This window comes from Nicotiana sylvestris, chromosome 10, assembly GCF_000393655.2.
Source record: "Nicotiana sylvestris chromosome 10, ASM39365v2, whole genome shotgun sequence".
Classification (NCBI taxonomy): domain Eukaryota; kingdom Viridiplantae; phylum Streptophyta; class Magnoliopsida; order Solanales; family Solanaceae; genus Nicotiana; species Nicotiana sylvestris.
This window is the reverse complement of record NC_091066.1, coordinates 5,534,266-5,561,493: the sequence shown is the minus strand read 5'-3', so window position 1 is coordinate 5,561,493 and position 27,228 is coordinate 5,534,266. Positions and strand designations below refer to the sequence as shown.

The 27,228-nt window shown below is 39.1% G+C and overlaps 1 protein-coding gene across 3 annotated transcripts; it reads left to right on the top strand.

Annotated features, from left to right (window-relative positions):
• Window positions 1-18,642: 18,642 nt before the first annotated feature.
• LOC104223936 (kinesin-like protein KIN-13A) lies at window positions 18,643-27,093 on the top strand. 3 transcript variants are annotated; one of them, XM_070160323.1, is made up of 15 exons: window positions 18,682-18,721; window positions 18,859-18,892; window positions 19,047-19,145; window positions 19,276-19,518; window positions 20,100-20,321; window positions 21,273-21,452; window positions 22,286-22,390; window positions 22,566-22,643; window positions 22,822-22,903; window positions 23,366-23,528; window positions 23,965-24,294; window positions 24,852-25,070; window positions 25,305-25,878; window positions 25,990-26,055; window positions 26,738-27,093. In XM_070160323.1, the coding sequence occupies exons 4-15, from the start codon at window positions 19,330-19,332 to the stop codon at window positions 26,918-26,920; spliced, it is 2,391 nt and encodes a 796-aa protein (XP_070016424.1). In that variant the 5' UTR covers window positions 18,682-18,721; window positions 18,859-18,892; window positions 19,047-19,145; window positions 19,276-19,329; the 3' UTR covers window positions 26,921-27,093. The 3 variants fall into 3 exon arrangements, with proteins under 3 accessions (XP_009773777.1, XP_070016424.1, XP_009773776.1); XM_009775475.2 differs by lacking the exon at window positions 18,859-18,892 and having other exon boundaries at window positions 18,643-18,721; XM_009775474.2 differs by lacking the exon at window positions 18,682-18,721 and having other exon boundaries at window positions 18,746-18,892.
• The last annotated feature ends 135 nt before the right edge of the window (window positions 27,094-27,228 follow it).

Below are 27,228 nucleotides of genomic sequence, written 5' to 3'. Positions count from 1 at the left end.
TTGACCTTGATGTTTGGGCATTCATTGTTCCAATGTGCCCCGCCGCAATGACGGCATTCTGAGGGAGGCTTTCTCCCCTGATTGTTGTTGATGGATGCAGCACTGTTGCTGTTGGAGGGAAGGAGTCTTAGTTTTGGATGCACTCCGATCTCCCCCACTTTTGCTTGGGCCACCATTGCTGGGATGGTGCCCGTTGGATCCCCCTCGGACAGACGGCTGGGGCCTGTCATTCTGAGTTCCCAAATGATAGTCGCCAAGGCATTCTGCAGCTTGAATGGCCTTGGGCAGGGTGTCTACCCGTTGTCGCTGTAGTTCCATACGGGCATGAGGTTTCAAACCTTCTATGAATGCGAAGAGTTTGTCTTTGTCCCCCATGTCGCGTATGTTTAGCATGAGTGCGGAGAATTCGCGCACGTACTCCCTCACTGATCTGGTGTGGCGGAGGTCCCGTAGCTTTCTCCTTGCATTGTATTCCACATTTTCGGGAAAGAACTGCAGGCGTATGGCTACCTTCAATTCGTCCCATGTCTGAAGAGTATCTTCACCGGCCTTGATGGCTTCGTATTTGACCCGCCACCAAAGTTTGGCATCGCCCTGAAGATACATGGCAGCAGTCGCTACCTTTTTGGATTCCTCCAAATGGCCCACGGCATCGAAGTATTGTTCGATGTCGAAGATGAAGTTTTCCACTTCTTTAGCATCCCGGGATCCGTCGTATGGCTTTGGCTCCGGTATCTTAAGCTTTTGTGGAATGGGGGTGAGGTTTGCTGCACCCCTGATGTGATGGTCGCCTTCTCGAAGTAGGCTCTGTAAGGCAGCATTGACAACGTTGAGCTTGTCAGTCAAGTCGTTTATGGTTTGCTGCATGGCAGTTAGTCTGTCTGCCTCATGTTGCTGATGGGCTAAATCGTCGGCACGCTCCTGTTGGAGGTCCTCAAATTTGCCATGAATATTGGCAGTTTCAATGGCTGCCGTTTGTCGGTCCTCGTCGGAGTCACGACTGATGTTTGCAATGTCATTTTCGGCCTGCCGCATTCGGCGGTCCAGGTCGTCCAACCTTTGCACTAGGTTGTTGCTTTGATCAGGCACCGTTTCTACGATGGGTCGTAATCGGTCAACCGTCTCTTCTAGGGATGCTAGACGCTCCCCATGATTCACCATGGTCAGAAATGGTGATGATGGCAAATGTTCCCTCGTCCGATGTCGAGCCTAGGCTCTGATACCAACTGTTACGCAACGCCTTCCTGATGATCTTTGGAAGGGCAACGTAAGGCTAAGCAACCGATGTCAGTGCGGTTGCTGTCCGCCAATGAGGTCCTCGCCGCACGCTAGACTAGATTGTCAGTGCCGTGCGGGAAAACCAATGTCGTGGGCAATTGCGGAAGCTTGAGAGAGAATTGGGTTTTGAATGCTGATGATGATTTTATTGATGACTGAAAATGATGATTACAATGATGTGGTGTCGAGGGGGAGAGACACCAGAAAATGCTGATTGAAATGTTTGATTGTTTGGTCCCCCTTAATAATGCTTAAAAAAAATAAACCAACATGACAAGACTAGTCCTAATAAAGCTGTAGAAGCACACTGAAATGAAAATGATGAAAACTAGTCTATGATTACAATGAAAAGGACTTAGATTATTACAAGGAAAAACTAAGTCCGATGGCAGCATCTTTGTCTTGCGGGTCTGCGCGCGCGTTGCTGTGGGCGCGCGCGACACTTGATGTGCTGGCCTGAGGCTGGGCACTGGTGCTTGGCATCAGGGTCTGTGCGCGAGGCGCTGCTGGAATGGGCCTGCAGCTGGGCGCTGGCGAGGCATCAGGATCTGCGCGCGCGGCATTGTCAGGGCGCGCGGCGCTGTTGTCATTGGCCAGCCCTTGGGCGCTGGCGAGAGGCATCGGTGGGGCGACAGAGGCACATGCGCGCTTGTCACTTGGCGCAGCCAAGACCACGGGGCCGACCATGGCGCTAGGCATTGTGAGGCTTGCTAGGCCGCCATGGGGCGCGGCCAAGGGGTCATGGGGCATGTCTGGAAAGCAGCCCATGACAGTAAGTATGAACAAATTCAGACTGTGAAACTGCGAATGGCTCATTACGAGTTATACATAGGATAATATCAAATGAGTTGTATAACTAATACTTATATTAGTAATACATAGGTTGAAAAGGTGTACCAAACAAGAAATTAGTAATACTAAAAACTAATACATACATTATTTTCTCTAATGTATCCTACAAACGATCCCTAAAGAGAAACTCTATTATTTGAGTTTGTGCAGTAAATATTCAATATTTTTGGAGGACAAATTTAGGTGTATAAGTTATTTTTCGAGACAAGTTTAGGAGGTAAATTTATGTATTTTCCTTTTTTACCTTAAAATACTAAAAGGTTATTACTTTGGAATGATTCAAGATGAAGAGGTAAATATTGATGAAGAGAGCATAGTTATACAAATGATAAAATAACCTACCTAAGGTATAAAACAAAAAGTCATGTTGAGATTGCACGTGGCATTCTTTAAGCTGGAGAGGTCTACTTCGCCTTCTATCTAAGCTTCATTCGAAAGGCTCAAAGCCAATCCCAGAAAATAATAAAGCTTTCATAAGGTCTTTCTATTAGGGTTGCGCATCGGTCGAATCCGATCGAATTTAGCATATTTCAGATTGTAAATTCAGATTTCGGATTTTATAAAATACAATCCGAATCCAATTAAATTGGATTGCATCGAATATAAAATTTGGATCGAATCAATATTTCGGGCTTTCGGATCGGATTGTACGCCTTATTAAGGCTACTAACAATCTAATTGGCTACTGCACTTTTAAGGCTATTGTTATGCACCATTCTATTAAATCAAAAGGCAACAAATGTCTTTTATAGCAATAGACAAAATAAAAGTTTCATAGCAAAGTAAAATAAACTGAAATTTCAAATAAATGTCTAATAAGGGAGAGGTGTCGTTGACCACCGATAGGAAAGAGAGACTGAGAATGAGAGATACAAAGGTATAAGACTTATATAAGAGAAGCAAACAGAGCAATCTGAAAAGAGGTTAGAGAGAGACTTCGATATAAATTAAGAAAAGAGTCTATAGAGAGGCGAATGAAATGAGAAGACTTAACCTAAAATGCAAGTCTAAAATTTATATATGTCCATTTCGGATTTCGGATTGAATTGGTTTAAAATTATACCAATCTGAATCTGATCCGAATATCCAAACTTCTAAAAAAACTAACCCATATCCGATCCAAAAATCTGAAATTCGAAATCCAAAACCCGAAAATCCAAATATAGTAGATCGGTTCGGATTTTCGGATATCTGATCCAAATGTATAACCCTACTTTCTATTCAGGTGCAGGTAATTTACATCTTCACAGACATATCTATTTCACCAAATCTGATCTCTTCGAGACCGATCATTACGACTTTCGTGCGGGTCTAAGCTTACCCGACAATATTGTATGGGTCAAAATCTTGCTGAGAAAATTGTGCGTGAGAAGATTGTAAGGTGAAAAGACTGTGTTCCGATTTGGACGGACATGCCGAGGTCGACCAAATCCCAATAACGAGCAATCGCTGAGTGAGTCGTAGAGGTCAAGGTCGAGCAACAAAGAGTAGGAATAACGGCTAGTGTAATCTTGGAACTAGTGACAGGGATATTCCCCTTGTTGTACTTTTTAGGTTTTTTGGAGAATATTCCATATAAATAGAAAAATATGGAGAAGAAAAGGGGGCACGTGAGATTGAATCGGAGAAAACTATTATAAAAAGTTGACTATTGAGAGAAAATACAAAGTTTACCTTTCCATAGTGATTGAATTTATCGATTATTCTTCCTTTTTCACTCACATGATTCAAGAAAACATTACTCATATTCTTGTTTACTGCCATATTTTGATGTCAGAAGGAAGAATCTTCCACATTATTTGATATTTGGGTGAATTGTTCTTCCTATTTATATTTATTGTCATTTCTCATATTTATTGCTCATTACTCATTCTTCATTTACTCTCTAAACATGTGCATTTAATGACCGAATAGACGATTTTGAGCACTTGGTAAAAAGTGTCACCCAAACTCTAAGCTAGATTTAGGAATTATTATATTTGACTAGGATTCACCTTTCACCTCAGTTATCATTTAATTAGTTTAATAAAGAGTATTATACTTTTTGGTCAAACAAATTGGCGTCGTTTGTAGGGAGTTTCTAGTCAAAATCATAGCTTTTCTAAATCTACATAAACATACTGATAGCAAAGTACAGGGCTTTCTTTCCCCTACTTGCATAATCTAACATGGCAAGAAATGGAGAAGAAAGGCTGAAAGTAGTGACATGCCTTACCACTAATTTCCTAAACACCATCAATGAAACTCACGGAGAAGACGAGGAAAATGTGACACCAAATGCCTCACTTAGGCGAAGTGAATCACCCCCTCTCACAGCAGCGTCATCGCTTCTCATGGGAAGGGGGCCTCCACGTCCACAACAGAAGAAGCCCCACCAGTTGTAAAAAAGTTACTAGAAACATGCTAACGAGTACAACGAATAATATAGTCGACAAAACCATTCAAATGGCGAGCAGAGAAGGCGTGCGAATCAACACCGCCGCAACAACCAATGAGCAACACACCCACCCACCCCTCGACAGGTATCACTCATTCCGTTAATGATGCAGGTAAAGATGCCCTCACTGCCATCCTTAGAAAAATGGAGGAGATGGAGAACGAGAACAAAGCATTTCACGACCAAATGAAGGAGCATCAAGAAAGGGTAGATAAGATACCGGGAGCCCCAAAATCCTACCAAAATAGGATGTCAGTCAGTTTGTGGAACAACCATATAGCGATGAAGTCGCACCACATGCTATACCAAAAACTTTCAAAATGCCGCCATACATGAAAATATATGACGGCACGACAGACCCTGAGGATCACATAAGCCACTACGTCACCGCAGTGAAAGGTAATGACCTCACTAAAGAGCTAGTGCCATATATATTGCTGAAAAAGTTTGGTAAAACCCTAACCGAAGGAGCATTAACATGGTACTCGCAACTGCCCACGCGGTCCGTACAGACATTTGAAGAAATAGCCGACAAATGTGTCACCACCCATGCAGGGGACAAGAAAGTGGAAGCCAGGGTGAATGACATATTCGTCCTCATACAGTCACCTAGCGAAAGGCTCAGGGATTTCCTCGCCCGGTTCAACATAGTGAGAATGACCCTCCCAAACATATCAGAGGGAATGACAGTAGCAACTTTCCAAAACGGGTTGAACAGAAGCGGGTCGAGGGCAACCAAAAAACTGTTAAGTAGACTAATGAAGTACCCTCCCACCACGTGGAAAGAAGTACATGACTTTTATTGTGCCGAGGTGAGAGCCGACGAGGACGATCTCAATGGACCTATTCAACGCCCGACCTAGGTCCAAATGGAATCTATGAAAGACCGAAGAAATGAAAGCATAAGGGAGCTAGCAAGGCCACGACCTAATCAAGAAAGATATCAGCCTTATTTCAGAGTCACCCTTATGCCGCCTACACGTCAAGACGAAGGTCCATCTAGGTCACAAACGGGAATCCACTGAAATGAAAGAGGTATGGCCCCTTTGTTATCGGATCACAATTTTAATTTGCTTTTCCCCTCAGAAATAGTCTACGCATTGGAAAAGCTCGGACCAAAGGTAAAATGGCCACAAAAGATGAAGTCCGACCTAAGCACCAGAAAGTCAAACACCCTCTGCGAATTCTACCAGGAACGGGGTCACAGGACCGAGGATTGCATCGCCCTTATATAAGAGGTCATGAACATGCTGCACCAAGGGCACCTAAAAGAGTTGATGAGCGATCGAGGAAGGGCCAACTTCTCCCGAGGGCAAGAACAACATCAGGGGCCGCCCAAACCACCTTCCCCAGTTCGGACCATTCAAATGATTATCGCGGGAGGCGACGATGCATCTATCAATAGCGTGAAGCTCACCACCACTCACAAGCTCAAGCGGTCGATCACCCACGAACGGTATGACGAACTCGAAGAAAGTATCATCTTCGATAAGTCAGATACCCATGGTTTGGTCTTTTCTCACTATGATGCCCTTGTTATTACTTTACGTGTTTTGATACTGATGTAAGACGTATCATGGTCGATGATGGAAGCGGCGCATGTATCATCCATCTTCGATTTCTCACCCAATTGAAGCTCGAGGACAGGATAGTGCCACATTGCATCACGCTAACAAGTTTTAATAATGCAGTTGAGCGAACATCGGGAGAAATCACGCTGCCAGTCCTGGATGGCGGCATCACCTTTGAGACCACGTTCCATATCATGGACCAGGATACGACGTACAACACCATCATAGGCCAACCATGGATACACATCATGAAAGTTGTACCCTCCAGTTTGTACCAAGTCATTAAAATTTCCCACTCTCTGGGAGTATTCTGCATTCGGGGAGAGCAACTCACGGCCCGGGAGTGCTACCGCATCGCCCAAGACTGCACGTACACCCAACAACTGAAGGGAAAGGCCAAGGAAGCATAGCAATTAACGAAGTTGGGGTCGAATGGCGATAAAAAGAAAGACGTCATCAGTGACCCTGAAATCATAGAAGCCACGGGGTCAACTGTAATGGACCTCGGCCTCGTTCAACTAGACGACGCCGACCATAACAAGAAAGCCTTCATCAGCCACAAACTCCAAGATCCAGGTAAATTTTGTCAATTCTTAAAAAATAACGTAGATCTATTTGCCTTTTCCAATGTAGACATGCTAGGTATCCCAAAGGATATAGCAACTCACAGGTTGAACATCGACCCATTTTACCCCCTAGTAAGGCAAATCAGACGAAATTTTAAATCCGCAATAAATGACGTAGTTCGTGAAGAGGTCAAGAAATTGTTAATGAAGGTTCTATTAGAGAATCGAAGTATCCTCAATGGGTCGCCAATATAGTCATGGTGAAGAAGAAGAATAGTAAGTGGAGAATGTGCGTGGACTTTACAGACCCGAACAAAGTCTACCCAAAAAACTCGTTCCCGCTGCCGCACATCGACCAACTCATCGACGCCATAGCCGGGCACGAACTGCTGAGTTTCTTGGACGCCTACTCAGGCTACAACCAAATCCTAATGGAGGAGGAGGACCAGGAAAAAACCACCTTCATCTCCTATCAGGGGACGTACTACTACAGAGTGATATCGCTCGGGTTAAAACATGCGGGGCAACGTACTAGAGCCCGGTGACAAAAATATTCAAAGATCAACTCGAAAAGACCATGGAAGTATATATATAGACGATATGTTAGTCAAGTCAAAGAGAAAGGAAGACCATATCGACCACCTGAGGGAAGCCTTCGACATACTCAGACGGTACAACATGAAATTAAATCCCGAAAAATGTGCTTTCGGCGTGACATCTAGAAAATTCCTCGGATTCTTCTTATAACAACGAGGCATTGAGGTCAATTCCGACCAAATCAAGCCCATAGAATGAATCCCAGAAAATCTAACCAGCAAAAAACAAGTACAAAAGCTGACCGGCCAGATAGCCACCCTGTCAAGATTCATCTCGCAGTCCTCCGATAGGTGCCACAAATTTTTAGGCGTACTCAAAAAAGACAAGGAACTCCAATGGAATTCCGAGTGCGTCAACGCCTTAAAGTAACTAAAGGCCTACCTGTTTTTTCCACCGTTGCTCGCTAAGGTAGAACCAGGAGAACGCCTCATCATCTACTTGGCCGTGTCCGACCTCGCAGTAAGTGCTACCCTGGTACGAGAAAACAAATGTACGCAATCTATGATCTATTACATAAGAAAAACTTTGGTCGACGCTGAAACGAGGTACCCTCACCTCAAGAAGTTAGATCTAGCCCTAGTCGTAGCTTCATGAAAGCTTAGACCTTATTTGTAGTGCCACCCCATCTCGGTGGTCACGACGTTTACTTTAAGGAGTATCTTGCACAAACCCGAATTGTCGGGCAAATTGGCCAAGTGGGCCATAGAGCTGAGCGAGCATGATATAACCTATCAGCCGCGAACAACGATAAAGTCGTAAGTTCTTGCCGACTTCGTCGCCGACTTTAGTGCGAGGATAATGTTCAAAGTCGAAAGGGAAACCACCACCACCTCCGCCAAAGTACATGACCAATGAGTTTTGTACATCGGTGGTGCTTATAACACATCGGGATCTGGGCTGGGGCTCTTGATCGAGGTCCCAATAGGCGAAATGGTTCACCAATCCATACGATGCCCTAATATGACTAATAACGAGGCCGAGGACGAGGCTGTGATTGCAGGGTTAAAGTTAGCACTCAAGTACAGAGCACGGTGAATCATCATTTGATGCGACTCACAACTCGTTGTCAATAAGGTCGCAGGGACTTTCGAAATTAAGGAGCAACAGTTACAGAAATATCAGGTTGAAATTTGCAAACTATTACCCGAGTTCGACGAATGCCAGCTCGATCAAATACCTCAAGTGCAGAACATCAAAACGGACGGACTCACCAAATTGGCAGCAACCACTAAAAGCATAACCAGAGATGGGGACAGGGTCACTCTCCTCCATTCATTGCTGGACTGTCACGCCCTGAACTTGAGGGGCGAGACCGGCACCCAATGCCTCACCAATCCTTGCGTACCAACTTGCAACTAAAGGACTCGGAACATATGATGTCATACTTTGGCCATGGGCCACATTGCAAGACGACTGTGAATGCTGACTAAATGTCAATATAAAACTGGGCCGACAAGGCTGTTATAATTATTACAGCTGACAAACCAACCAAATATACATACAAGGCTTGAAAGCCCAATATACTACACTAACTGACAGGATATGTCTACAAGCCTCTACTGATGGATATATTGTGATCGGAACAACTCTTTGACCTACTCATAACATATATACATATATATACAAGATGTACATAAGACTTTAGACCCGGAAACTCCGAAAGACATGGAGCTTACCGATCGAGCTGAACTCGGGCAACACTTATTGAGGAGGCCTACCCGTTTGTCTGTCTGAACCTGCACGCATGAAATGCAGCGCCCCCAGAAAAGGGACTTCAATACGAAATAATGTACCGAGTATGTAAGGCAATATACTGAAAGCTAAAACTGAACTGATAATATAATAACTGCAAGTAGCTGGAAGTCAAAGATAATCTGAAGATATGCTTACCTGCTGATACTGACATAGCTCTCTCAATATAGTAAGTAAAATAGTTGTCCGGCCCTATAAGGCTCGGTATATATATATAACTGCTCTGCCGTAATAGGCTCGTTCATAGGCGCTCGACCATACTAGGCTCTATATCTCGATCAATTGGGCTCGCTCATAAGCGCTCGACCACAGTAGGCTCGGTATATAACTTACCATCTGATCAGAGGTCGCCCAATAGGGGCCTGCCCACAGTGGCGGAGGCAGGATCTCCACGAAGGGGGTTCAAAATTTTTTTTTTGTAGCTAGTGGGAATTGAACTCATGACCTTATGTAGATTTTGAACCCCTTGACCACTAAACTACACTTTTGGATTGTGGTAAGGGGGTTCAAAACTTAATATATAAAGGTAAAAAACAGATTTTGCCTTATATATACAATGTAATTTTTCGGCGAAGGGGGTTCGGAACCCCCATGCGCCCCCTAAATCCGCCCCTGCCTGCCCATCGATTATAGCTCTATGGTAATGAAAATACTGTAATACAATATATATATAGACTCTCTGCTCTCTTGACAAGAAAAGTAAATACTCAATTGAATATGAAGTCCCGATAAGGAGAATATTATAACTTACAAGACTAGGAAAATATACGTAAATTTCGGGATATGAATTTTTCTTTATGCCTCGTTATCAAACTCGTGTAATTACGAGATCATGCCAAAATGAAGGAATGAATTAGCCTTAACATACCCGGAGTAGGGAAAACTTCGTATAATATTTCGTTGGAAAACCCTCGTTGATTGAACAAAATTTGCCTCTGCTCCTTAAAGATTCGTGGACGAAATTTGTTTTTCTGGTTCCTAAAGTTTTGGAACGAAATAGCACATTTTTGTTTCCTTGAATTTTGAGAGGAAAACGTTATAGTCCTTTTAAGTGTGGAAGGAAACGTTCTTGAACTTAAAGAATGGATTAAACATAAAACTTGTTCCACGTTTCTTGGTTTGAAACTTCTGTTTCTAGCCTTGAATGGTTTTTGATATTAATTTGGTTATATCACATTTCAGATTCCCTAATGATATATCACATTTCAAATTCCTACAATGAGATAGGATTTAGACACCTATTTAAAATTGTTACGAGTTATTTCTTAAATTAATGGCTTTGTGCCACGTGGAGAGTAGGCGAAGATTAATAATCTTTACCCACTTATTAGTTAATTGGGTAATGTCCCGTTACCCAGTAATTAACCAACTACCCGCATTATTTAAAAATTACCATAAATTACTTAATTTTTTTTTAAAACACTTCATATATATTTTATATATTATACTACCGTGGTCATATGGTACCTTGCATGGTACTAGTCCATAAATATCGGGTATTTTAGCTCGGGCCATATTTTATCCCAAAATGCCAAACTTGGACAAAATTTATTTTCTTTGACTTGCTCCCCCTTTCACCTTCATGAATTTACTAATCACTTGTGAAATATCATAATCCTTATAATCTCCAAATAATCTTTTACTTGGACTGATGTCAATTACCTTACGACGAATTCAACGTACAATACTTCAGGGTGCAACATCGTCGTAACTTAATACTGCAAAGCATGACATCACCGTAATGTAATACTGCAGAGCATAACATCGATATAATACTGCGGCGCGTAACATGGACCAAATCGAGGTACGCTCTATAAACCTAACTTGGGACTGGCACAATCGTATTATCCCATACCTGCATAACGGAATGCTCCTACCCGACAAAAAAGAAGCCAAAAAGCTTCGAATGCAGGCGACCAAGTACAACATCGCCAATAACGACTTGTACAAAAGAACATTTGGCGGCCCTGTTGATACCTATTTTTTTTTAAATATTTTTATATGCATAAATACCTTCCAAAATAGCATATATATGCATATATAAGCATGCACAAGGTTTTTATAATTTTTTCCATAATTTTAAGGATTTAAATTGATTTATTTCCTTCCCTTTTATTCATAAAATCCCCAATAATTATCCCTAAAATTATTGTTATGGTGATTTAGTCATTTAATTTCTATATTTATGCCAAAATGTGATTAAAATATTTTTTATGCATTTTTATAATTGCATTTGGTATTTTTAAAATTAAATTGCATATAATTGTAATATTAGCCCCATTAGTATATAATTACATTTATATGCGTGAAATTGATCTCCTATATTTTAAAATGTTAAATATCTATTTTAAATTATTTTAGTACACAAAATTATTTTCCAAAAATTATTTATTAGTTATTATAAATTATATAGGGAAAATTGGCTATTTAAAATATAGCCAAATTTGCATTTCAATTGTATCCCAATTTAAACCCAACCCCAACCCAATTTCAGATTAAAAACACCCGACCCTAACCCTAAACCTGCCTATCCGACCCAAGACCCGTCAAATCCTGGCTGTTGATCTAAAAGATCAACAGTCCTCATGAGTTCTTACCTTTTTTATCCCAAACGACCCCCTAACCCTATCTCATTTCTCAAATCTGCCGCCTCTGTATTCTTTCATCTCCTCTCCTCTCTCAACCCCTCAATCTAACCCTAGCTCCTTCAACCGCCGACTCCCTTCTCCGGTCTTCTCCGGTGATCTCCCTTCAACTCCTAAGCCTTCAATGGCACCTCTATTGCCATGCTCGCTGATATCGTTATATTTTTTGACTCGTGGAAAGTGTAAAGGCAGGCCTTCAAGAGCCCTGGGTCACGTTGACTTGCATCTATGGTTTGCTATTTGTCTGTTCTTGGCTATTTCAGTGTGATTTCAAGCAAAATCATGATGTGTTTGGCACGATCCTAAGCCAAAAGGAGTGTAAAATGCATCATAATCCCTAGTTATCAAGGGCCATCCCAGAAATGCCTAACGACACGTCCGCCTCCTTCAGCGTCTGCAAGGTCTTGTTATCGAGATCCGCACAAAGAGGGGCCAAAGCTGGAACCACGCTCTCCGAGTTGACCAACAAGTTAAAATCTACGGGGATGACAATATTTTGAGTGGACCCACGGTCCTCACCTCCACTCGAGTAAATCTTTCCTCGAAAGTACGTACATCCTCGGGGTCGATATCAAAACGAGACCCGTCATCCTCCATGACGACCATTTTTCCTCTACCACCAATAGACGATGAGCCAACCTCGACTGCCTTCGGAATTTCCATTTCTATAGTTGCCTCCGTCGTCTCAAATGACCTAGCTTCTGCGACAATCTCCGGTAGGAGGGCAGTCCCCATGGATGAAGTGTCGTAGCCTTTATATCCATGGTCATAGCTGTTCGGGTGTGACCACAACTTCCACTCGTCGCATGTTCAATGGCACTAATTCCTCCTCGCCAGTGGAAGATTCATCCACTTAATGAACCACCGGGCAAGCTGGGATCTCCACTGACGGGGTGACCGTCTGACGACCAGGCTCGCTTAATATCAGAGTCTAGGAAGAAGTATTTCGCACAGACTCGGCCAACACGAACTGCATCCCAGCCGAAGCAACCGCCTGATGAAATGCGAGGACATGAGCCTTCACCTTCTAAGAAGTTCTCCGACCTAGCATCAAAGGAAAACCGTAAAACGACAAAAAGACATGTACCACAGCAAAAGCAAAATAGTTATAAGGGTGAAACACGACTTACCGATCGAGGGCTTGAGCCTGAATTCCTTATTAAAGGATGCCCAGTTACGGATACCTACGGTGTGAGGCAAAACGTGAGCTACCTAATCACTGATATTGGCAACCAAAGATGGGGAATGCCTCTCAGCTGCAAAAGGAAAAATGACATAATAAGTCACTAAAATAAGAGAAGAACGTACTCCAAATAACGATACTTACGAGCAAAATTCCATTATTCAAGAAAGTCACTAGGGTTTGTCACCACGTGCTCGGTTTTAACGAAGAAATAAAGGGCCCAGAACCGGCAGTTCGTCCTGTTGTCCATATCCGCCACCAACCCCTTGGTTCCGCGGTGGCGGAGGTGAATAATCGTGCCTCTATGGAAGCTCGGCCCGAAAAGATGCAGCAGCTAGCAGATAGAGACTTCGCAGTTGGCGAGCTCCGCAAACTTCGCCAACATAAGGAAAATCTTGTAAAGGTGCGGAGAGAGCTGTGCCGGGAAGATACAGTAGTAGCGATAGAACTCCTCCACCAATAGAGGAAGAGGAAGAGAATAGCCTATATGGAACGGTAGGCATAGAACGCACAATTCTCAAGCCTGTGAACTTGAATCACGTCGTCTTCAGCCGAAACCAGGTCAGCGTGGGCTGGAATGCCGTATTTGGTCCTTAGGGCGGCAAGGTGTTTCGCCTCCATCTCCGACTTCGCAGACTCCGATTCAAGGGCGAGTTCCTTAGAAAATTCAGACGTGGAAGTAGGGTTACGAGGAATGATGTCCTCCACAGTAAGAAAGCTTTCATCCTCTACCGCCGATGATTCTTCGCCACCAGAAGGCATGAGCACCGATAATAGAGTGGTGTCAAAAATTATCTTAACATTGGGGGGTCATGATAGCTAATGTGTATACGGGGGAGGGGGGGAGGACCAAAAAAAAAGAAAGGGTGGCAATGGCAGCGGTTACTGGAAGCAAAAACACAAAGAGAAAAGGAAGCAATTGCAGGGCTGAAGAAACTAAAAGAGTGCAAAAGTTTTTTTGAGAAGTTTCCTTCTCTTTATTTGTAGACCTAAGGGGCATTCGAATCGATGCAAGCAACCGCCAGTGGCCCTAGAATCGAAACGACAGGGACTTGAGGAACGAGGCAATGCATCGGGAAGATGCGTAATGATGACGCATGCATTGTGACGTCATCCTGCACCAACCCCATGACCCACGAATCTCAAACTGACATGTCATTACATCGGCAACGGACACCACCAGTCGATCACCACGCCTAAAATTTCTTCACAAATCGTCGACTGAAAAGGTGTTCTCATCGGGGCCAACCAAAAGGCGACCCCAACAAGCGGAGGTACTAACTGTATAGGTCAAACTTTTACTGAGGAAATTGGGCGTGGGAAGATCGTAAGGTGAAAAGACCGTTTTTCGATTTGGACGGACAGGCCGAGGTCGACCAAAGCCTAATAATGAGCAGTCGTTGAGTGAGCCGTAGAGGTCGAGGTCGAGCAGCGAAGAGTAGGAATAACGGCTAGTGTAATCTTGGAACTAGGGACATGAATATTCTCCTGGATATTCCCTTTGTTGTATTTTTTAGAGAATATCCCATATAAATAGAAAGATAGGGAGAAGAAAAGGGGGCACGTGAGATTGAATCAGAGAAAACTATTGTAAGAAGTTGACCATTGAAAGAAAATACAAAGTTTACCTTTACATAGTGATTGATTTTATCGATTATTCTTCCTTTTCACTCACATGATCCAAGAAAGCATTACTCATATTCTTGTTTACTGCCATATTTCGTTGTGAAGGAAGAATCTTTCACATCATTTGATATTTGAGTGAATTGTTCTTCCTATTTACATTTATTACCATATCTCATATTTATTATTCATTACTCATTCTTCATTTACTCCCTAAAAATGTGCATTTAATGACTGAATACACGATTCTTAGCACTTGGTAAACGGTGTTACCCAAACTCTAAGCTAGATCTAGGAATTATTATGCTTAACTAGGATTCACCTTTCACCTTAGTTATCATTTAATTAGTTTAACAAAGAGTATTATACTTTTTTGTCAAACACACATGCCTTTGAAATATACGTTAATTAAACATTTTCATGTAAATTGCATTTCCCGATTATGTAACATTCTTTTCTTGATGTGGCATTTTTTTTTATAAATATTTTGTTGCATTAAATTGATGAAAATTATTTCAACGTCATGTGTTCTATATATCTAGATCATTGAAAAGCACAAGTAGATAAAAGTTTGCCGTTTGTTTCAAGTAATTGGCGAAAATCAATAACGTAGAATAAACAAGCCGTTCGTTGAGGGCATGTTTACGATCTTTACATACATATCAGAAGGCAAAGCAACGTGTCTGTCTTCGTCGTGTCTAACCATAGGCAGATTAGAGTATCGGGAGCGAGTTCAGCCGAACCTATTAGCTTTGGTTCGAACCCTATATTTATCTTTAGAAATTTATTAAATATATATAAATTATTAATTTAGAATACAGTACTTTAAAACGATTAGAATTCTGAACTCATAACCTTGAAATTCTGGCTCCGCCTCTATGTCTAACTGTTGTTTTTAGTTAACAGGTCAAAACCAAACCTGTCTTTAAATCTGCTTTAATTAATATATTTTAGAACAAATTAAATTAAGGATTTGCTAACTATTCTTATGTTTGTTGAGGTCAGCTAAAGCGACAAGTTCACGTGTTACAGATTTTATTAATCGTTAGCAGTTCCAAAAACCTAGACATATGACTAAATGATAAATTAATAACCATGTATGTAATTAAATAAAAGCGGTAACATAGGAAGTATTTACTCTTAAATGAATTTTACGTGACACAAATTTAGATTAGTTTGAGCTGTGGATAATATAATTAAAAATCTTAATTGACAGTACGTGTGAATTACACAATATTTTCACTATTAAAAAAGGAAAAATTCGATTGCCAAAACCGACCGATGTTGGTCGATAATTAGTAAAAATTGATCGAATACGGTCTGATCGTCGCGGTCGGTAATCGTGTAATTGGTAGAGCAAACAGACCGACTTCGGTCGATCAATTAAATTTCACAAATGACCAAAAAAAGAAAAAACTTGTCAAACTTTGGTCAGTATTTTTAATTACGTAATTAAAAAAATACACCATCTGTAAATCGAATCAGGTCTATACTGCAACAAGATATTATTCTACCACTAGATCATTAGTGCATTTTTGTTTAAGATTTTATTTTATTTTATTTATACTCTTTAATTGCATTTTCGCGCGAAAATAACCGGTCGATTTCAGTTGGAATTATTCAAAAAAAATTAATGACCAAAATCGACTGACTTTTTAGAATGACCGTCCAAAATAACTGATCGATTTCAGTCGGTTTTGGCTGAATTTCTAGTAATATTTCCCTTATCGTTTTCGTTTAAAAAAAAAGAAAAATAAATTGTTGGTATCCTTTTGATTTTAGGATGTTTATCATTTTACATGATTTGACTTCGTGTTGAGATATCAAACTCATTATCAAATAAATAGAAACCTAAACAATTGCTTGTAAAACTAATCTTTACATTATAGCCACCGACTAAAGTTTAGAATTGACTTAGCACTTTCTTTATGCTTTAATTAGTACAACACCTTGGAATTGTTTTCCGCGACTGGGGTATTATTTTTTCTAAAACTTGCATTTTTATTATTATTATTATTACTATTTTTTAATTTCTCACCCGATGTTCGTTCCCCCATTGAGTCCGATTAAATTCGAATTTGCGCAATAAATCTCACACTAAAAGGTAAATCGCTCTCTAACAATACTCGGAGCTCAAAAAAAAGGCATTTTGAAACAAATTCTATTTATAATAACGAATTATATTTATATTCAGAATCAAATATTTTACTATAAAATAAAATTATTAAAGCAGGGACACGAGTGGTACATGGAGGAAATTATTAAATTTGTGTTTCCATGGGATCAGTAAACTCATTTTTTTTTTTTTTTTGCTAAAAAGAAAACTCAGTTCACTTCTTTTATTTATTTACTGTCCCCTCTATTTATTTCTTTTGTTGGATATAATTTATTATTGACTCTTACAATTTTGGAGTAAATTCAGTGAACTGACTTGCCGTACAGAACGCAGAATTCATTGTGCTTTGTGTCCCCTTAACCAAACTTCAGTTTTGGTCTGTTAATTTATACTTACAAAATTTTGGGATCTTAACATAATATAAAAATAAATTTCAACTGTGAATGGAATTACATGTTATTTAAATATTATAAATTTATTTACATTGATATGTCAAAATACATAAAAATAATCTAAATTGACCCCTCATTTATTTTTTTGACTATAGTTTAAAATTATCCCTTGTCATACTTTAGGTTGAAGTTATATTATGATCAAGAGTAAATACTAGATAATTTGCTAACAACAAAGATATAAATAACGTCAGAGTATAAGACAAAGGTAAAGTAAAGATATTTTATACGGTAAATTGATATTTTTTTTTCTAAAGGGAAAAAATGCTCTTTTTGTCCAAAAAGAAATTGACTCCTCGATTTTCTTTTAGAACTAAAAATATTATACCTTTAAGAATTACATAAAAACTAGTACAATATAATATAATCAATTATAATTAAAGTACTAAAATATACTTTAAAATATTAATTAATTTTCCAAATAGTTTCTCGTTAAATTTTATACATAGAGTATTTTTTTATTTGTTTTTTTTTATGTAGATGCAACTTGTAAAAAAAACCAATAATAATTGAACATTGGATGCCAATTGAAAGAAAATCTATAAATCTGTCGGAACAAGATTTTGTGCAGAAATGCCTTCATAGTTCTACCAAGTTTGTAGGGGCAAAAATAAAAAACAACAAAAACTGAATAATTATTGCTCCAACTACTAACAAATAAATAAAATATCCCAATTTCGCCACAATATTCCATTGATAGCCCTGTGTTTAAGTAATTTTTACAAACCAGTAGTATGTTAAAAGATTCAGAAATTAGTAAGACAACATAAACAGTGAATATGTATTTTACAAAAGCAATTGAATTTTTGAGTTTTGATTTTTTTACAAACCTGTATTTTTTACCTCTATATATTAAGTTTTGAATCTACTTGACACAACCCAAAAGTGCCGCTTAGTGGTTAAGGGGGTTTAAAACTTTTGTAAGATTATAAGTTCAATTTCCACTAGCTACAATCTTTTTTAACTTTTTTCTTTTTGAACCCCATTCGCGGAGATCCTGCCTCCGCCACTGGTTACTATAACCTCTGCAATCTATACCAACAAAAGAATTCGAGTTACTCATCATTATGAATGTATTTCTTAAAATGTAGTTAGCAATTATCACACAAAAAATTACTTGATCTTCAATAAAATTCGAAGGTAATTAGGAAGAAGATCACAGACTCAAAATACATGAATCTCATCACTTGAAAAGAAAAGAGAGAAAGAGAAATGCATTTGGATCAGAGGCGGATCCACCTTACAATCTTTTCACGTAGTATAAAAGTGTTCGAAAGATTCGCTAAATATCAAAAAATATTTAAATGTGAACCTAATTACTATTAAAATTTACTCGAGATCGTTGCAAGAACCCATAAATATTAAATTTTGAATCCGCCTCTAATTTGGATCACATTCTTATATTTCACACTAAGTTTTTTTTAAAATTAATTACGTAATAAATTACCAAATTACAAAAGTGATATATCCGGAATTTGTCATCATTTAAAGGGTATATTAGTCTATCCAACAATATAAAATGTCAAAATTTAGCCGTTTAATCCTTTTTTTTCAAAACATCATACCTGTCAACAATTATATAAAAGGCCACATTTACAGACACACATTTATATAAAATACAGTCAGATATAATTTCTCTATCAAAAAAGGTAGAAATTGATTTTTTTCTTTTTGTTTGAATTTTGATCATAAGTCTTACGCTTACGCTTTCGCTCTCTTTTATCATTGCTTCAAAGCAAATTCATGAATTTAGTTTTTTCATTTTTCAAAACTACATTTCTTTCAGATCTGTTTCTGGAAATTTCTATTCAATTTTGCAGGTACTGCGAAATGTTTATGATTGAATGCGTTTGATTTTTTCTTCTTCGTGTGGATTTGTTCATTTCTTATGTTGTGAATTGTTGTACTGTAGGCATGCGGTGTTGTACTTTCTAATCGTTCTTTTTTTGTTCTTGTTTGAACTTTGAATTAAAGGTTGAAATTGATTGGTTTACGGTTGCTTTCAACTTTGCTGGATTTACACGTGATATGCACGTGATTTTACCGCTTTGATTTCGACATTTTGCCCTCTCAGTAAGCATCTGGATCATAATTTACAACTTTTTTTTTTTCGCTTTGTTTTTCCTTTTTTGTTTGTGTGTTTATGATGTATGTAATTGCAAATTATTGATAGTTTGAATTTTTGTTGTTGTTATTGTTGAAGAATTGAGTAATAGATTTTGAAAAGTTGGCTCCGCAACGCCGATCACAGCGCCAAATGGGCGGTCAAATGCAGCAGAGCAATGCGGCAGCAGGTACTGCTCTATACGATCATCCTCCGGGCAATGCGGGCCCCGCTGGTGATGCGGGAGATGCTGTCATGGCGCGATGGCTTCAGTCTGCTGGGTTGCAGCATTTGGCCACTACCGGTGTCGATCACCGTCTGCTTCCGAACCTACTTATGCAGGTATAAAACCTTACTTTATAATTTGCTTGTGCTTTATCTAATAGTAGTAGTTTTTAAGTACAAGATCAATATTGTTTACATTTCTGTTTGAATTAACTTGACAAAATTAGTAGTTGTCATAATGTCGTTGCACTAAAGAGAGATCTAGCATATTAGCAGGAGGTGTATGTTCACCACTGACTTAGAGGCGGATTCATGATTTGTATTAGTTAAATTGAATAGTCTTTGGATGTCCTGCTGCTATAGTACATTGGGGCATTTTTATTGTTATTTGGTTTACCCTTCCGCAAATGTGGTTATATAGAATGCACTCATACACAAGCATGTCACATCGTTTTGTATTCTTCATTTTATACCACTGACTCCTACGGAACTCTGGTAGCCTTACGCAATTCCGGCAGCTGAGTATCCAGATCATGGAGTTTTATCTGCAGAATGATATTGATCCTCTTCTTTCGAACTCGCTGTATTCTCTTTCTTTTGGTTCTTTACCATGAGGGTTTAGTATGTCCATCTTTGTTTGTTTGGATGTTGCCATATTGAGTTCGTTAATGATTTTGAAGCCTGGATATTGTTTGAAGGGATATGGAGCACAGTCTATGGAAGAGAAACAGAGGCTTTTCAAATTGATGAGAAACCTCAACCTGAATGGCGAATTTGCTTCTGATCCATATACTCCAACAGCCCAAAGTCCAGGAGGGTTTGGAGCATCGGATGGCTTTTATTCTCCTGAGTTCAGAGGAGACTTCGGAGCTGGGCTGTTGGATCTTCATTCCATGGATGACACTGAGCTTTTAACTGAGGTAAGGATCATTTTTAAAAAGTCTGGACCTATCTAGTACCTAGTTTCATTCTCTACTTTGCCAGTTCTTGTGTAAGAATGTACATTTTTTGTAGGGAACCTCTGTTTTCGCCTGCATATTTTAGCTGATTTATAAATTAATAATATATTTATAATTTGATAACACATTCTGCCATACTAGTTTCAGTCTGGCCCTCCTGCCCTACACCCTCCCAAGAAGGAAGTGAAGACAGAAAGGAATGTGTAGGGTTACTGAATATGGGTTCATTGAAGAAACTGACGGTTCTTTCCAGTCAGAAAGGTGTTTAACAGTAACTACTTAGCATTCTCTTTGTTACCAATTGTACAAACAGATGTCACTGGGTTAACATGTTAAGCTAGACTGAGAGCTGTAATTATCTTACTATATTTAACAGTAAAGTGTTTTGGTTTTTAGATTGTGGAGACTATGAGGCAAGAAATACCAAATTTATGCCTGGAATTGGAACCCCTTCTGAGATAGAGGGGGAATTAAAAAACTTGGCTTTCCTTGCACTAATCGTGAAATAACTCACATGTCATGGTTTTCTGCATTTTGAGGGAACCAAATGAATGGTTTTATCGTTTATATCCATTGAAATACGCGTTGCCTTCTACTGGATAACTAGTCTCTTTCTTTTACAAGTCTGATGGGATAACTAGTCATATACTGTGAAGATCCTTATTAGTAGATATTGCTCCATTGTGCTTGAATTTGAATAGGTTGTAGGCCATGCTCTTTCTTTCATAATCATCAGTCTTATTAAGAATCGAGATCATTTCTTAATGGTTAGACTAGAAAATGTTGTCTTACAGGTGATCCAAATGTTTCTCATTTGTAAATACCAGGCCATGCGTCTTGTAATGTTTCTGACTCTATTGTCATAAAGAAAGGAATTTCTGCTTACTAATTCTGGCCTTATTGTCATTTTAGGATGTAATTTCAGAACCCTTCGAGGTGTCACCTTTCATGTCGGGGGTAAATAAAGCATTTGATAGTGACAACGATCAGCAGCAAAAAGCACAGCCAGAGGCGGATACTGCAGCTGGATTATCCACAATTGAAAAAGAAAATAATGCAAGAGAAAACAATGTGGCGAAGATTAAAGTAGTGGTATGTCAATTGTGCATGTATTATCACCTTATTGTTCTACAGAGGATGCAAGTTATGTCATAATTGTGAGACACCATTTAAGAAAGGTCTCTTTGATTGGCCTGTATCTGGGAATGGGACGGTTCAAATACATTTGTGACACTAATAGTAATACGAGGATTTTTTTTTCTTTGTTAGATAGGAAATGAGATGGTGATATCTTTGTTGTGTTTATTTCGGCAAGAAAATTGGATTTTGAGGCATATTTTCCTATTGGATCCTAATTCTAACTCCTACCATTTAATTTCCATTGTTTTTATTCATTTCTAAGATGGTAATTTGCTCTATTATGCCAACAAAATGCGCCTTTACTAAAGACCACGTTTGAGCTGCCTATTGAACCAAATTAAGTGTTCACATGCTTCGCATTAGTGAAAAGATGTTATTTGAGGATCCATGTCCTTCAAAAAATTCTGAGGTTCTCGCAGCCTCCACTAACTTGAAATTGATATGCAGCTTGAAATAATATTGCTTTAGTATTTGGTAATCAACTGCTTGATATTGTCTAGACATTTGCTAGATGTTACGTTCATTCTTTAGCCACTTTCTCAATGAATGCCGCTTTTACAGAAAACTTGGGAGTACTGGAAAATGAATTTTAAGTCATATTTTTATTGTCCTTATATGTTTCTTTCCAGTGATTAAAATATGCCTTCTAGTTTGATAAGACTTTTTTCTTACTGCTTTTGCTAATTTTTGTGCAACCCCCCTTCTTCATGCATTTCATGGTTGTTCAGATGATTTGTTTATTCTTTCTCTTTTCAATTTTTAAAGCTGACGTTAGTGTTTGGCAGGTGCGTAAGAGACCTTTAAACAGGAAGGAAGTTGCTCGGAAAGAGGATGACGTTGTCACTGTATCTGAGAATGTTTTCCTCACAGTCCATGAACCCAAACTAAAGGTTTAAAATGTCGTTTTCATGTAGAGTTTGATTTGCATCACATGATTCAGGGGCTGATGTTTGCTTTTATAGTGACTGACTTTGCAAAACCTATATCAATCTTTTTTTGGGTGGATAAATCTCATTTAACCCTTAAATATTTGGGAGGAACTGATGTTTGGTTGTATTATGGAAGGTGGACTTGACTGCTTATGTTGAGAAGCATGAGTTCTGTTTTGACGCTGTTCTAGATGAGCATGTTACAAATGATCAGGTATCTTTTCATCACCTACATAGAAGATTTAGTTACAAAGACTGCTGCTTTACATAAAGGCTGTGCAGAAGTTTTTCCTAACTGATTTTGGACTACCTTCATTTTTTTTTCTCTTTTCAATAGTAGGTTGTTTACCACCCACTTTTTGTAACTTAATCACATATCCACTGCTTTGCAGGTTTATCGAGCCACCGTGGAACCAATTATCCCAACCATCTTTCAGCGCACAAAAGCTACATGCTTCGCTTATGGCCAGACAGGTCTGCTGCATTTCTTCACATGCTTGATTCATTTTGTTCCAGAGGCTGCTTACTATTATCTTCTGGCACTTAGCTGATTTCTGCTTCGACATGTGCTAGTACCCTCTTGGTACTACTTTATTAATATCTTACCTTATCCAAAAAAGAAAAAAGATGTTGCTCTCTACATGTTCTGTATAATTTCAGGTCTTCTGGTTCCATCTTTGATCATTCCCCCTTTAAGTTTAGCAGTTATATTCATCCATGTCTGCTGATGGTATAACTGAAGATTCATATACTCTTTTGGCACAGAGAGTTCATAGTTGTGCTTCCCAAATAGAGGAGCAGTAATTTGACAATGGATTTAAAGCTAGTCAATTTGTCAATGCTGTTTTTAGCAATGTTAAACTTGCTTCAACTGCTTTTGTTATTGGTTATCTTTTCATTGTTTTTTCTTTTCCTTTTTTCTCTTTGATGATTTAGGGAGTGGTAAGACATACACGATGCAACCATTGCCTCTTAGAGCTGCAGAGGATCTTGTTAGATTGTTGCATCAGCCAATTTATCGTAATCAGAAGTTCAAGCTGTGGCTCAGCTTTTTTGAAATATATGGTGGAAAACTGTTCGATCTTCTTGGTGATCGGAGGTTGGTATCCTTATAATGCTTCGAATATTTCGTTTTACCTTCTTTAAGGGATATTCTACATGCTCAAATGACAACTAGGTAATGTCATACGTGATACAAATCAAAAACTTGCATAACCTAGAACCTGGCACTGGGTCCCCATAATTTACTCTATGGTGTCAGGAGAGTAGTGATACTCCTTCCAATAATTTCTCAAAATACAGGAAAGTAAAAACTGAAAGTAAGAAATCTGAAGACATGTAGTGTCCTAAGTGGTTTGTGGCCGTGTGGCTATGTCAATGCCGTGGTTGGTAGCATGTTGTCTTGGTTGTCCAACTAATAGATGATTAAATCATTGTAAAAACTGCTTATACTTCTGTTCATGATTATAATGCTTCATTTCTGAATCATTTATTCTTCGCCATTTCTTACCAGCTAGTTCATAATTTTTATGTAGGAAACTTTGTATGAGGGAAGATGGGCGGCAACAAGTTTGCATTGTTGGACTCCAGGAATTTGAAGTTTCAGATGTGCAGATTGTAAAAGAGTATATTGAGAGGGGAAATGCTGCAAGAAGTACTGGATCAACTGGAGCAAATGAGGAATCATCAAGATCACATGCGATATTGCAGCTTGTTGTCAAGAAACATAATGAGGTCAAGGAATCTAGAAGAAATAATGAAGGAAATGAGTCCAAGGGTGGGAAAGTTGTCGGCAAGATTTCTTTTATTGATCTTGCTGGCAGTGAGAGAGGTGCAGACACAACTGATAATGACCGACAAACAAGGTAAGTTCTCATGGCACACTTGTTGCTGCACCTTGTTATGCTTCTCTGGAATTTCTTCTGATATGGTGTTTTATTTTGCTTTTTTCGCTTTGGCATGTTTTTCCTCGGATGTTGTGTATCTGTTTTAGAAGTCATTTTGCTGAACCACCTTAAGATAAGGTCTAGGGAAGTTTTAGCTGGAACGTCTATGCCGTTTCATGATCTTAATCTAGTAAGGATTAAAAGTACGAGGTCATGAAGAAAGCTTGGTATTATTATTCTGAATTTTATGCTCAAGGGATAATCTTCCAAACACTGGAAACAAAGAACTTGGTTGTGTCAAGTACCTTACTTTATACTGTAACAAATCTTAGAGTTTCCACTTTTGCCAGTTTGAGTAAATTCACGAGTATTCAGCACTTAGAAGCTATTTTGCTTCTTAAAATTTTACTTAAAGGCTCCAGATCATGCCTGCTTTTCTTTCTCTCCTCCCCACCCCCTTCTCTTCCAAGCACACTGCATTGCTGCCAATTTGTTCAAGTAGCATATTTGAAATCTACATAATGGTTTCTTTTCAGGATTGAAGGAGCAGAAATTAACAAGAGTTTGTTGGCTCTTAAAGAGTGTATCCGTGCTCTCGACAATGACCAGATTCATATTCCATTCCGTGGCAGCAAACTTACTGAGGTGCTTCGTGACTCCTTTGTCGGAAACTCAAGAACTGTTATGATTTCCTGCATTTCTCCTAATGCAGGATCATGTGAACATACACTCAATACATTGAGATATGCTGACAGGTAAAAAAATTACTTCAAGCGTCGTTTGATTTTGTTTTTTCGTTTTATTAAGCATGGGCCTCTTTGAGCCGAGGGTCTCCTGGAAACAGCCTCTCTGCCCCTCGGGTAGAGGTAAGGTCTGCGTACATATTACCCTCCCCAGACCCCACTTGTGGGATTACACTGGGTTGTTGTTGTTGTTGTTGTTGTTGTTGTTTTACTAAGCATGGGATTATACTAACATGAGATTAACAGGGTCAAAAGTCTATCCAAAAGTGGTAACACAAAGAAAGATCAGAGTGCAATTTTACCCCCTACATTCAAGGAAATGTACTCAGTGCCAACTTCGGCTGTTTCTGCTGGAGCAAGAGATGCTTATGAGCAACCTCAAGAGTCTATACTATCAGAAGCAAGCAGAAGGACAGGTTTTGATAAACAACCCTCTAGTGTTGGTTCAAATCTTACCGTCACTGGTTGGGAGGAAAGTGGGGCAAATTCTGGTGGTATGGAGAGGGACAGGTTTGAGGTGAAGAATGCCTATGGTATTTCAGCTGGTCAAAAACTGTATTCTTCAACCAACTTGCAAAGTTCTGATGTAGAAGACAAGGTGCCGAAAGTGTCGCCACCTCGGAGGAAAATATATAGGGATGAGAAACCTGAAAAGCTAGAACGGCCAGGAAATTGGTCAAGAAAAGATTTTTCAAGTGCTGATTCATCTTCTACAAGTTATAGACAACAACCTACGAGTACCCCCACAAAAAGTAATGGATCAAGACAAAATGAAGCTTCTTCACCCCCTCATGATGAAAATATCAATGAAATACTAGAGGTTAGTCTTTTATTCGCCTTTTGCTTTTCATTTTGTTAATTATTTTTTCTTGAATAACTGTTATAAACTTCTCCAATGATATCGGTGTAATTTTCCTCTTTCTATGCACAGGAAGAAGAGGCCCTAATAGCTGCCCATAGGAAAGAAATTGTAGATACAATGGAGATTGTTAGTGAAGTAAGTTAATCCTATGTTGATTTGTATTCTGTTAATTAATATTTTACCTCCCTGCAAAATGCAGAAATATTATAAGTGTGTTCCCAGTGAGGGTTCTGCATTTCTGTGTTATGCATTGCCATTGCCAAAATGCAGCTGTAAATTGTTTTCTCTTGAGTGTTTCTTAATTTTTGAATTTTCTTTAATGTTTTCCTTGGACGTACTGCTTCCTCACCTAACAGTAGGATGCTTTTGTCTGAGAACCTACACGACTCTTTGACTGATCATTTGTGGCTATGGAGTTCATGCTTGCTTGTAATGGGATTCACCATTGTTTTCTTTTTCTTTTTCTTTTGTCTGTTGTCTCCCATTTTCTTAGTTATCTACAATTTCACTACCTGTATGTGGTGGATAGTAGGATAATTCTAATATGTTAGTATTGCTGCGACTACCATTTCATTACTTGTCACCTCTCTCTCTCATGCGTGCACACACACAGAGTTTATTTATTTAAAAGAACACGTCTTAGTTCCAATATTTTGTCCATTTTCTTTTGGTGATGATAGCTGCATGTTGTCAATTTGTTATTATGTCCTCTGAGTTCCTATTAACAGAGCAATGAGAAGGACAAGTTTAGGCCAAACAAAAATGAGATTGCATTAGCCATATACTCGTGATAATTAATTAATTTTTTCGCTATCAGGAAATGAAACTGTTGGCAGAAGTTGATCAACCTGGAAGTCGCATTGACAATTATGTGACACAGCTAAGCTTTGTGCTATCACGCAAAGCAGCAAGTCTGGTCAGCCTTCAGGCTCGCCTTGCAAGGTTCCAGCATCGATTGAAAGAGCAGGAAATACTTAGCAGAAAGAGGGTACCGCGTTAGGCATGAATCTTTACAACATATGTGACATCAATACTTGTATTTACCCTTCCCTTAATCCTTGCAAGATAGCTTACTCTTCCATTAAATTGTTGTAAACAAATGTTGAATCAGGTGAAGAATCATTGTGCAGATTTTTTACTAAATAGAAGAAAGAAAACAGCGTTATCATCTCATGAGCTTGAACCTACTGAAACTACAGATGTTAATGTTTACTCTCGTATTCTCCGTGCTCCTCTAGATATGAGTACTCAGACGAAGCAAGAAGGGCATCTCAGAACTTGTAAATTCATAATGATCATAAATATACA

Excerpts from the sequence above, each read along its gene's own strand:
- LOC104223936 (XM_009775475.2), top strand. The coding sequence starts at position 19,330 with ATGGGCGGTCAAATGCAGCAGAGCAATGCGGCAGCAGGTACTGCTCTA. Across the intron at positions 20,322-21,272 it reads ACACTGAGCTTTTAACTGAG|GATGTAATTTCAGAACCCTT; the intron begins GTAAGGATCATT and ends TTGTCATTTTAG. Across the intron at positions 25,071-25,304 it reads ACATTGAGATATGCTGACAG|GGTCAAAAGTCTATCCAAAA; the intron begins GTAAAAAAATTA and ends TGAGATTAACAG.